Source organism: Archocentrus centrarchus, chromosome 19 (assembly GCF_007364275.1).
Source record: "Archocentrus centrarchus isolate MPI-CPG fArcCen1 chromosome 19, fArcCen1, whole genome shotgun sequence".
Taxonomy (NCBI): Eukaryota; Metazoa; Chordata; class Actinopteri; order Cichliformes; family Cichlidae; genus Archocentrus; species Archocentrus centrarchus.
The window spans coordinates 30172561-30184560 of NC_044364.1; the positions used below are offsets into that span (position 1 = coordinate 30172561).

General features: G+C 42.6%; 1 protein-coding gene across 1 annotated transcript in view; it reads right to left on the reverse strand.

Moving 5' to 3' along the window:
• Nucleotides 1-562: 562 nt before the first annotated feature.
• The window catches only part of sdk2b (sidekick cell adhesion molecule 2b), an 88121-nt gene continuing 76683 nt past the window's right edge, over nt 563-12000 (reverse strand). Inside the window, exons 43-44 of the mRNA XM_030755817.1 lie at nt 7584-7713; nt 563-2172 (exon numbers count right to left, since the gene is read on the reverse strand). Of these exons, the coding sequence (XP_030611677.1) occupies nt 1744-2172; nt 7584-7713 (559 nt within the window). The 3' untranslated portion in view covers nt 563-1743. The remainder of the gene's footprint in view (nt 2173-7583; nt 7714-12000) is intronic.

The window sequence follows — 12000 nt, forward strand, 5'->3', positions numbered from 1 at the left end:
ATTTCATAATTCAGCACCAGAACAGCTAACATTGAAAAATAATTTATTTCAGAAATGTACTGTGATCATATATTCATTCAGATTCTGCATGATAAGCTTTTTGTTGCGTACAATGAAATCACCTCACAAATAATAAAAAAAAAAAGTAGATGACATTTTTTTTCTGCTTTTTGAACTATGAAAACTAGGAACACACCACTGAGTCTTCACTATAGCGTTATGATTGCGCCTGGCAGGTGGCCGGCTCGTGCAGCCCTCTGTGGCGTTTCTCCAGGCAGGTTTACAGTTGTTGCAGAAACAATCTCTTTATAAACAGACAAAGTGAATGATCTGTAAGCTTGCACACGAGAAGAGTGATCGCACACGCACACACAAACACGCACGTATTTGCATCTGGGACAATACAGTCACACCTTAATAGTACAGAGTGGTTGTTTACACAAAAGGAAAAGAGGTGAGGCAATTCAGTGACATCATCTCTTGGTGCAGGCTCAGCGCTGCCCAGCGATCGTTGATCAGTGACAGCGAAGAGTTATCTCAGCAGGGAAGAAGGGGGTAGGTTGGAGGGGGGGGGGGGGGGGGTCCTCTTGGTCTCCTATCATAATCACACTGTAGAACCAGCAGCTGTGCTCACCTGTAACAGCTCCTGACGACAGTTTTGAGACTTCACCTCTTAACGTTGGTTTCCAAAGCATTTCAGCAGGATGAGACTCGTGTGTGTTGATGTGATCCAGCAAAAAGTGAAATATGAGATATGGTTTTGTATGCAAACTAATTCGTTGCCCACACGGGGCAGCACGATGCCAAAGTCCGGGGGCACCATCAACAGTGCATTCACGATTGGTGCCAGAGATCATAAATACGGGGTTCTCTATAAAGGCATCTTCGATCCGCTGTAACACACTCACAAAAAGACTTGAACAGATATACACTCATATATCTGCAGGATCCTTCAGGCACACCACAGTCGCTGACATCTGACCCACTTTGGCCAAATGCTGTCTGACTTTTTCTATGCATGTGTATGTTACAGGCCGGAGAGCTTTTTCCATTGAAATCCGTGATTGTTTCTTCAATGTCGTTTCTCACGGCCAACACAGTAAATGTCTTCAATTTGGCATAAATTCCACCTTTACGCTGGCATTTTGTCTTTTTACATCCAGTCCAAACAAACAGATGTTCTTCAGCTTCCACCACATGGCTCCATCATACTGTCAAATCAGTCTTCATCAAAGTAGAGTCAGCAAGGACTTGAGTTTGTTTTCTAGGTATGTCTACTATATATTTATATATATGTATATATAATATATATATATTTATGTGTGTGTGTGTTTTCAAAGATTCTAGTGACTTTGTACAGAATCAGATATTACCACTGAATGAGTTAAAAAAGTAAAAAGAAGGGAATAATAATCAAAAGCCATGCAACTAGTTCAACTAACAAAAAAATAAAAGTGAATGGATGCTGCAAAGACTTTTAAAATCAGCCAGCGAGAGAAATCAAAGTCTACACTGGCACACTTCCACACATTAGACCAAAAAAACTGCTTCACACTGGTTCATGGTGTTGTTCTGATACATCCAAGCTCACTGAAAAACAACATGTAAGGGCAGAAAAAGAAATGAGAAATTATGAAAATAAAGAGTTGTGAGTGACTTGACTGGGCTGGCTGCAATGCTATGTTCTTCTTCAACACAACTTGGGTAGGTATTTTCAGAAGTTTCTATGTCCTTCAGTATTTTTCACACAAAAGAGGAAAAGCCAGCAATAGGGGCCCTTGAGCCAGGGGCTAGACTGCTGGGGGGCCTGTACAAGGTGCTGTGCTGGCTGGGAGGGTTGGAGCTCTGCTGGGAGGGGGTGGGAGTCCGGCTACCTTTGGGTCTAAAGAGGCTGCCTTGGCCCTGGGGCTGGCCCTGGGCCTGCTGGGGCTGAGGCTGAGGGCTGGGTGAACTGAGCTGGGGTGGCAGTGGAGGTAGAGGGGGCAGAGGTGGTGGGGCGCAGTGATCCGGCTCTCCTGACTCTGACTCTGTGTAGCTGTAGGCCTGTGCCCGGGATATGCCTTTCTGTTGACGTCGCCAGGAATTGTAGTAGGTAGGATCACTTATGTAGTGGTTGACGAAGGAGTGGGTCTTCTGACGGTTAGGGTCCACCTCATACTCACTGTCGCTGCCCTGAGAAGGCAAATAAAGAAGAGACAGCGGTTCGTGTCGTTAGCATGCTGTGACTCTCGTATTTTCATGTGGAGCAGTTAAAGATGTTGAGGCTAAAATGAAATGAAGTTATTGTGTTATTCTAAGTCATCAGTTTACATCAGTCTACAAAGCACATGCAAACACATTTACAACACAGCACAAGTACAGGTGGACAAAATGGTCAAAGCATGAAGGATGACTTGCTATTGAAACGTGCAGACTAACTGGACCATCAACACAAGAGGGCAAAGGTTAATTTTATCTTCGGGACTTTAACCAATCAGCAGATCTGTATGTTCAGGATCTAAGATCTTAACCACAGCACATCAGCAGGACAGGCCTTGGTGCTGTGTTATACAGTGTCGCATATAAAACCTAAAATATAACAGGAATCTGAGGGAAAGGATTGGATGGGGGCTTCCAGTCTGAACCAGTCACCTACAGGGCTACAAAACATTCAAAGCAGGCAGCCACAAGAACCTCACCAAATGCAGTGGAAGTGTATGTAGGCCACCTGTTCCATATGAAAACACCAGCGCCTCCTATGGGTGAACAAAACAATGGGTTTTACAGTACATCACTATAACAGAATGATTCAAATGGCCGAGTCATGGTGGTGATAATGCCACAATATGTATAAATATATGCATAAATAGAGCCTCTGTGCCATTCTGCGTGAATGATATGAAAAGGTAATAAAAGCATGAGATAAAAACACTGTTTTGTGTTGTGCAGCATATTTGTATAGTGCATTTTCTAGCATCGACTTTAAGAGTTTATTGAAGCATTCTGAAAATGATTTTCCTTCACGTTTTAACTCAGTCTGAATTCCATTCTGGCCACGTGTAAAGAAATCGTAGCTCTCAGCACAGTCTCATCGTTGACCCTCCACCTTGCTGCAGGTTGAGTTGAAGCTCTATTGTTTTCATGTCAAGAAACATTCCACGCGTCAAGCAAAAAGGAACGCCAATCAGCCAGGCAGCGTCTGATTAATCACCTGGCCACAATGAACATATGAAATGTCAACTTTGCCAAAAAATGTCATTTGATCATTTCCCAAAGAGGGTCTTAGAAGCACGCATTAGGTGCCTGACAAAAGCCTGCTCTCTTCAAAGTAGCATACTGCAGAGAGGCTGCTGATAATTGTGACTGTTTCAGAAATTTCTTTCATAATCATGATCATGTACAGAAACAGTGCTGTTGGCACACACTCAAAGGATACACTGCAGAGGACAGATATTAGACAGCACATATGTCACACATATGGCTGCAGTCTCAGATTTCCCTTTGCCTCCCGGTTCATGCCTGTGTATATACAGGCTTTTGTTTGCTCAGTGTCAGCAGAGTTTATAAAAGTCCAAACAGAAACTTTCGAGCGGCGAATTATAGGAAAAAGGATCCTACTTTCTTTAAAAGAAAGGCTCCCCCTCTCTCTTTTCCACAAATTAATCAGAGACAGATATTGCACAAGCCACGTTCCCCCTCACATACCTTCTTTTTTCCTTTCTTCTGTATAGTTTTTCCTCTCAGTAAAGAGAGTCAGAGTGTGAGATGGCTCAGTAGTTGGGTTTTTGTTTGCAATATTGGTACCCAGTTGTAAATACTCGATGCCAACCAGGTCTGAGAAGCATTCTATTCATACCCGTCTATTTAGCAGCACGGCAACACAATAACAACATCCATTCACAGCGGACCAACAAGACGCACTGAGCAGCTTCAAGTGGCCTTAGTTTGCACTAAAAGAATTATCCCAGCACTGAGAAATGAAACAGTGCTCCAGTTGTGTGCGGTAATGGGAAAGAGTGAGTGTAGACCAAGTGTTGACACAGTGAATTGCATCCGTCTCCCGTCTGCCCCAACACAGTGTTAGAGTGTGCGCAACAGATGTTCTGACTGCTGTATCCTACAAGTACACAGCACTCCAATCTGTCTGCCTTTGTTTCTGGTTTATCACCCATATTTAACAGAAATAACACAAGGATACAATCGAGTAACCTAAAGTAAAGATGCTTAACTTTGCCTCTGGGGCTGCACAGCCCATGTGATACAGCTCCTTATTTCAACTCATTACAAGCTAATTACTAGAGCCGAATACTGTGACAGAAGCAGACTTTAGGCACGAAATGCAGCATTGCACCTCAGCCTCAAGGGAAAAACCATCTCATTTATGTAGGGATATGTGTAAGACAGACATGCCAGCCTGCCAGTGTCAATTATTAAACATTTTTTCATCATTTTGATGTTAAATTAGGCAGTGAAAGAGATTAAGAAATCTATCTAATTAACTAGCGAAACCTCTTGACAGCACTTTATTCTCGTCAGCATAATAAAGTTGTCTGAGCTCCTGTTTACACTTTCTAGCTTCAATGTAGGAGGGAGAACAACAGAGGAGGGGAAAAAACAAATGCTTCAATTATGGGTCAAAATTACAGTTTCCTGGAGATAAATTGGTCATTATCAGCAAACCATGTAGGTGTTTAGACCATCAATCTGAAGGAAATGTGACCTCAGCTTGCTGGGAATGAACTTGCTGTCATCTGTGTGTCTGATTTATTCCCCTTTTTATCTGCATTTGTTGCTCCAGAGATGACACAGACATATAATGGTGTTAAAAGTGCTTTTCATCAATGACTGTACTTTGTAAATAACAAATATTCTGGTAAGCGGGGTCCCAACCCCATCCCCCCCAAAACTGATGCATACCCAAACAGGCAGTCCTTTGTCCTCTCGTTATGGATTATTGCAAAGGGGAGGGGCAGAAAGGGGATGCTGTCTAAGTCACTCTTATTGATGAAGTGAACACAGCAGGGGTCCTTAGAGGCAAGACAATAACAGAGTACATTCGGCCGGAGGGGCCTTGAAATCCCTGCACATTCACAGTACATACATTATTATGAGCTTTTAGTAAACGCTGTGCAGGAAACTGGAAAAGGGGGAGATAGTTCGCTTTTGCCAGTACTAAAACACCAGCTTTATCAAAGCCAAGCTGCACACCGCCATCATCAAGGACATACGCCTCCTCAGTACTTACAGTCTCCACTCACATGCATGTTGCTTCATCAGAACAATAACACTCAGAGAAATGTTACATTTTATTGGGCATTAAAGCTGACAGACAGAGGGACTTACTTTGGCGAGAATAATGGAAGCATATGTGAGTATTTCACTTTTTCCCTTTAAAAGTCATCCCTAATTTAAGGGAGCGTGTCAGTTAAGGCTAGTTTACATGTGCTTCATCCGCCCAACATAAACGTCTTTCCAGCGACCTCTGATTTGTACACAATCCAAAAAACTATTAATATCAACTCTTATTTATTGGCGGTCACATTTGAACTTTATTCCCGGTTATGACACCATACTTCAAACTTGGCTGGTCAAAAGTGGTGTGTTGTCACTAGTGACAATCCAAACATCACAGAGAATATTTTCTGTGGAGTCTCAGCCAAAAACAGCTGCAGAAACCACAGCGAGTAACAGGGAGGAGAAGGAGACTCATAGACAGAGAGCGAATAAGAAAGCAGCATTTTCATTTCTCTCCCATGGAATGCCGCTCCGCAGAGCGAACATAGTCTACCATATGACTCAGAGATGAGATCATTTGTCTTTGACTGGTTTCGGCCTTGAATGACACTCAAAGGCATCACCACCAAGACAACCTTGGAAGGTGAGAAAGCCTATACTCCAGAGGAAAAAAGTCAGTAGGTCTCCCCCTGCAGGGGAGCAGAACAGTAATGTGGCTCTGTTGCCTTCCCAAGTCAATGTTGGCTTTCTCCAAATCCCCTCTTCACGAGGAGTACAATAGTGAACTTACACCTGCCGGGGGGGCCGTGGGGATTAAGGAGGACAGACAGCACAGTGTCATATTGACAGTCACGAGTTATCCGCTCAATAAAACTTCAAAGAACATTCCCGGGTTTTTTTGAGCACCACTGGTGCTGATATGGTGGTCTGTCAGGGGCATGGCAGGGAAGCCTCGGGGTAACGGGAAGGCTCTGTGCATTTCAGTCCATCAAAGCCGACGTGAAGCGGTGAGTGTGCAGTGTGGCGGCAGACAGCCGTCATCATCCCTGGCTGAGGGGGCCAGCAATTGCATTAGGGCGATGTCTGACAATACACAAGTGTGCATGCTAGATATGTCAGACAGGTGCTGAAATGTTGAAATGCTTCATTTGAGGGGATGTTATGGTGCTGTGAAAGGTCCTGTCTGTAGCTCTTCATTGTAGAGAGGTTTCTATTTGATCTGGAAACATGACTTGGGTCCCGATAAAGTGAGGTGGGGAGAGACTTCTGGCTTTGGAATTCACACTAGAGACTTATTTATCTGAGAGATCTCCCGAGATAATTTAGGAAAATGCAGAGAGTAAAGAATTCCCAGATGAAAGGAAGTCTGATAGCAAGGGGATTCCAGACCACTTTCCCCCGATTCTTTATCTAACAAGGCTCAAAACCAGACTGCAGACTGCGAGATGAATCACAGAAACTACAGAGAGGAAGTGACACAAATGAAAACAGAAACTGCATAAGAACACAAGACAAGACAGAAGAAATTATTTGGTCAAAAAAAGAAGAAGAAGGAGGGTGAAAAAAAGGAAAAAAAAAGTCAGAATGAGAACAGACAAAAGAAGATGGCACACACTGATCAATACAAAGAGACACAGACAGAAGGGCACAATTTATTGATCACACTCGCTGGGTAAAAGCAGTTTGGCTCAGCACAAAGGCCACAAGTCAGACATTAGTCATTAGTTTTTAATAATCTATCAGTCCCAACAATGTCTGCACATCAGACAGACTCAAAATTATAATTTCATTTATTAATATGAAGAGCGGGGCTAAAGAACAAACACAGTGTTCTTGTTCTTGATCATTTTCACTAACTCTGATTCCAGTAACTGAAAAGGAAAATTGGATAAACTATCTGTTTGGAGTGGCAACTTTCACTCCACAGCTAGCTCTAAAATACATTTTGCAGAGTGCATCCCCTCGCGCTGCCTTACATAACGGGTGCTGCGGCTGAGTGCGGTGACCTAGATCTCAGGTGGATGTTTGTAGAGCGACATTCTCCACAGGTTACTGCCTGCTCTAAAAACTGCTTTGCCACCAGTGAGCAGAGTCATTAATCTCTCATCTCGCCATGCGTATTACTGTAACTGTATGACCTCTGCAGGCCAAATGCATTCAGATGAGTGACACAGAAAGGACACCAGCATGAACAGGCACAAAAACAAAGGAACAGTACAGCTGAGAATGCAAAGCTGAATTCCTGAAGAATTCAAGGAGATGACTGTGCGCACACATACACAGGTACAAACACAGATCAAATACTACCTAATGCACACAGTACAGAGAGCTGAGAAGATGTGGCATAAAACAATATACTGCTGTTGCACCTGTGAGTCTGAGATTTCCGAGGGTTTTTCAGTCAGGCTGCTGCTCTCCGCGGGGATCAGGTCGTTGTACTTGGTGCTGACATCCTCGTCCGAGTAGTGAAGACTGCCTGGACTGGGCCTGGGAGGAGACCTGATCAAAGTGAAGAGGCACACAATTAATTTGATTCAAGTGGCTGTCGAGCTTAACAAAAAAAACAAGCATTCAAAATCAACATCTAGGTGCTGGCATAGCTGACTGGGCTGAGCAGGAAGCCTGTATCCTGTACGGCTAATGTAAACGGTAGATGGAAAAGACTCATTCTACTTTTACTTTTGGTATTAGGAAATGTGCAACCAAATCCAGGTCCAACTTTCAACACAATTCCACTTTTATTTTCTATTTCTATAAACAATTTGTGTGATAATTTGTCAGATGTTCTTTATCATTTTTATGCAGATGACTTGGAAATTTATTGCTACTCTTGTTCACTTTTGAAGGCCATAGAGCTCTTACAGTCTGCTTTCAATGTGGTTCAAACTCGTTTACATACTCTGAAGTTGGTTCTGAGTGTGGATAAGACGAAAGCAATGGTCTCCTCATACTCCAGAAGACTATCAGAGATCCCCCTATTGCTTAGCACAGCTCTAGGTGTACAAATTGAGTTTGTCACTAACTACAAATACCTTGGTTTTATATTGGATAAAGAGCTTTCTTTTAAAAAGCACATAGCAAATTTAAGAAGAACACTGAGAATGAAGATTGGGTTTTATTATCACAGTGGATCCTGTTTTTCTCTCCAAGCAAGAAGAAAATTGGTATCAGCAACCTTCTTACAACAGGCAGCAGACGTCTTACACATCATTGTGAACTGTATGCAAAAGCTGAATGGCCTCCTTTGAGCGTACGGAGATACAATCACTTGATGATCCTGATTTATAAAACTCTACTCGGTTTGGCTCCAGCTTATTTAAAATCTCTTTTACAATGATCTCCTACTGCCCGTTCTTTACGCTCCAACAATATCGTTCTTTTGCTGGTTCCACGTGTTAGAACAGAAAAAGCGAAGCAAGCATTCAGCGTTACGGCTCCGACAGCATGGAGTCAGCTCCAGTCTGAACTCAAGATGTCGCAGTTTATATCACTGGATTTATTTCAAACACTTCTTAAAAACAAGCAAAGTGAGTCATTTAATCTGTGTCACTGCTTTTAAACGGTTTTGTAATTTGTTTTAAACTTGTGTATATGGTTTAATTTGTTCTACTTTTGTGTAACCAGGTTGTTGTGTTGCAGATCTTCTGCCCAGGTCCCTCTTGAAAATGAGATCTGGATCTGAGTGGGGTTTTACCTGGTTAAATAAAGGAATGATGAAAATGAATGAAATGAAAAGAATAATGGAGAGGCCTGAGCTGAGACTGTTTCCTGTGTGCCTTTTGCCGAGCTTTCCGGTCTGCTTTCCGCTGTCCTATCCCGATAAAGGCTAAAAAGAAGTTTAAAGAATACGCCGTCTTTAAATCTTGGGTTAATTATTTAAGAAACAAATTGTTAATAATTATTCTTCTAAAATTCCTGAGATTTCATCTTTTGAAATTAGAAATCATAGTCAATGTTGCTAAACAAGCAGATGCAGTGATTCTTGATGTCCTTGATGTCTGGGACCCTACAGTCAGTGCTTCCTGCAGAGTTCACATGTGCTCTCCTTTCTGGGTGTAGCAGTGCAGCTTGATGAGAATCATGGGACACTCATGAGATGCTGCTCCCAGCCCGTCTCCTCTGCACTGAATAATTCCTTGATTCAGTCCTCACTGTGGGCTGTGGAATGTCAGACCACTAAGCTCTTGTGACTAAATTATAAACTGAACTCAAGGGGTCATCAAACAAGTAGCAGCCTCGGGCTTTGCTCGGGTAAATGTTATCACACCCTCCACAAATGATGGCCTGGATTAATGTTTCAGTGGCATACTTACGTTATCAAATTTGTAATTCAGATATAAGCTTAAAGAGAGAAAGAGAGGTGGCCGAGCAAAGGAAGGATCATTAAAGTGTGGGGGAGGGAGGACAGGGACAAAGGGAGGTGTTCAATGAACCTGAAAACTGAAAGAAAGAGGGAACGAGAAAAATGGGAACTAGGAAAAAAACATTCCCTAAAATGGTGTGCTTCTGTCAGGGGTGTTTTAAGTAAATATGAGAGGAATAAAAAAGCTCTTGGTGCCTAATCTCCTCCATATTTTCCACTGTTCCTGCTGCTCCTAAATAAACACCCATCTGTTTCTGCTGATTGGTGCTGGTTTGGCGGAGACTGCTTGGACATACTGACTCCCGTTGACTTTCCAGGCCACAGGGTCGGCCGGCAGTCGCTGCCAGTGGAGCTGCTGGAGCGCACACAGCCGCTCTACACATTCAAAGTGCATTTGCATAAGCATTTTCCATATAAATATATTTGGAGAGCATTTCAAAAATGTTGCGGGTAAATTCCAGCAGTTTTCACAGGGGTAGTACTTTGTGGATGAAATGGAAAACTCCACTGGGAGATCACAGAGCAAACTCAGTTACACTCAGTGAGTTAAACTAAACTTAATTCAAATTTAAATCAGGTACAATGAGTGCTCCTATACAACAAACTCTAATTTGTGATGAATCTGTGTCTAAGGCTGAGATTATCTCTGCTCACAGACAGCTGCTGCACTGCAGGCCAGCGTTTTTAGCCCACTCCCACAGGGGGACGGGGTAGTGTTTTATTATGTTTGTTAATAGTGTTACAGTAAAGCCTAACATAACTGTTCATAACAAATTTACATGAAAGATGGCCAGTGACCCCTGGATCACTTGATTACATTTTTGCCATAACTGCGTAAAGGTCGGCGGTCAAGTTTTTCTGAAAATCTTGCGAACGCGATAACTCGAGAGCGACACCAAAGATGCATCTACTAAAGATCTCAGAGGAGTTTGAATCTCGGCGACCTTGACCTCAAGTTAGAGGATAATTACGGGCACGGAGAACAGGACCTGTGCGTTATCGTGTAATCCAGTGTTTGCAGAGTGATGTTTGTGAGACGGACGATGTTCAAATCAGCTAAAACGTCTGCTTGGAGTCTGCTCGAAGGACGCGTGCAGCTCGGGGTCGTGTAGATTAGTGTCTGTGTGGACGGAGTTCATGGGGTTACAAGAAATCGATGGATGGATACATCGCGTTCACCCTTTGATCACTTTAGCCAAGCAAACTCACACTGGTAGAAGTGTGTCAGTTTATTGCTGATAACTCATAATGTGAACGCTTTTTCAATAAAAACTCGTAAGACTGCGGTGAGCACTGTAGGATGAAACTCATGTTAGTGTGTCTGTTTGTCTCCTGGAGTGAGCGAGTTGTGTTTTTTATGGAATGCTTGCACTGTATCATATCAGGATAGAGTAAACAAAACAACATTAAACACATTTCAAGTAATAAACGCCATTTTATTTTAAATTATTCAATCTTCAAAATATCAATTTGTTATTGCTACTTTAACATCTTATTACCTAATAAGATTATATTAGTTACCATATACTTGTCATATGGAGTAGTGGTAACACTCCCTCGGCAAGTGAAAGGTCGCTGGTTCACTCCTAGCCAGAGACACAAATCCCCTCTGGGGGGGTGTGTGAGGGAGGGCATAAAACATATGAAACACATGACTGACCCCTTGTGACAAGGAAGTAGCTTTTTTGCTTATAATATATGACTGTATATATGAGAATATATGACATGCATACATAGGACTGTATCATTTGGGGCCTGGCTGTACAAAGCCCAAAAGCACTACACAGGCCTGCCCTCCTGTGGGCCCACCACCCACAGGAGAGGCCGTAGGGGTTTGGTACATAGTGGATGAAATGAACCGGCGAAGTTGAAATGGTGACTGGCCCGTTGTTTCGGTCATGCGGTCCCTGGACACCCGCAGCAGCAGCAGTTAGCTTCACGCTGCCGCATTAACTCAGAACCATTCCCGGGGGGGATATCAGCTAAAACGTTCAATATATGTATTGCTATATTGGCAATACACATATTGCCAATATAGCAATATATGTATTCTAATAAAAGCAATTATTGGCAATAAATTAGAAGAAAATGTTATTTTAGTGCAATTGTTCAGTATTCTGATTATAGCAAAAATAGATAATTAACAACTTAATTAACATAATAATTAACAGCATCTTTCCCCAATTCTCCAGCATCCTTTCGCGATCCCCTTCACACACTCAGTGTAAATGTTGGTGCATTTTTAAGTTAATGACAGAGGAAATTTCCCCCCGGGGTATAATTTTTCGGAGCGGCACTCCAACTCAGAAATCATTTCAACAAAGTCATAATCACAGATCTGCACTTATTCCCAGAAGGACTCCACAAAGTAACCTTCAGCAACTTGCATTCCTCAGTAGTCCTCTTAGCAGGCTCCCGTCTAA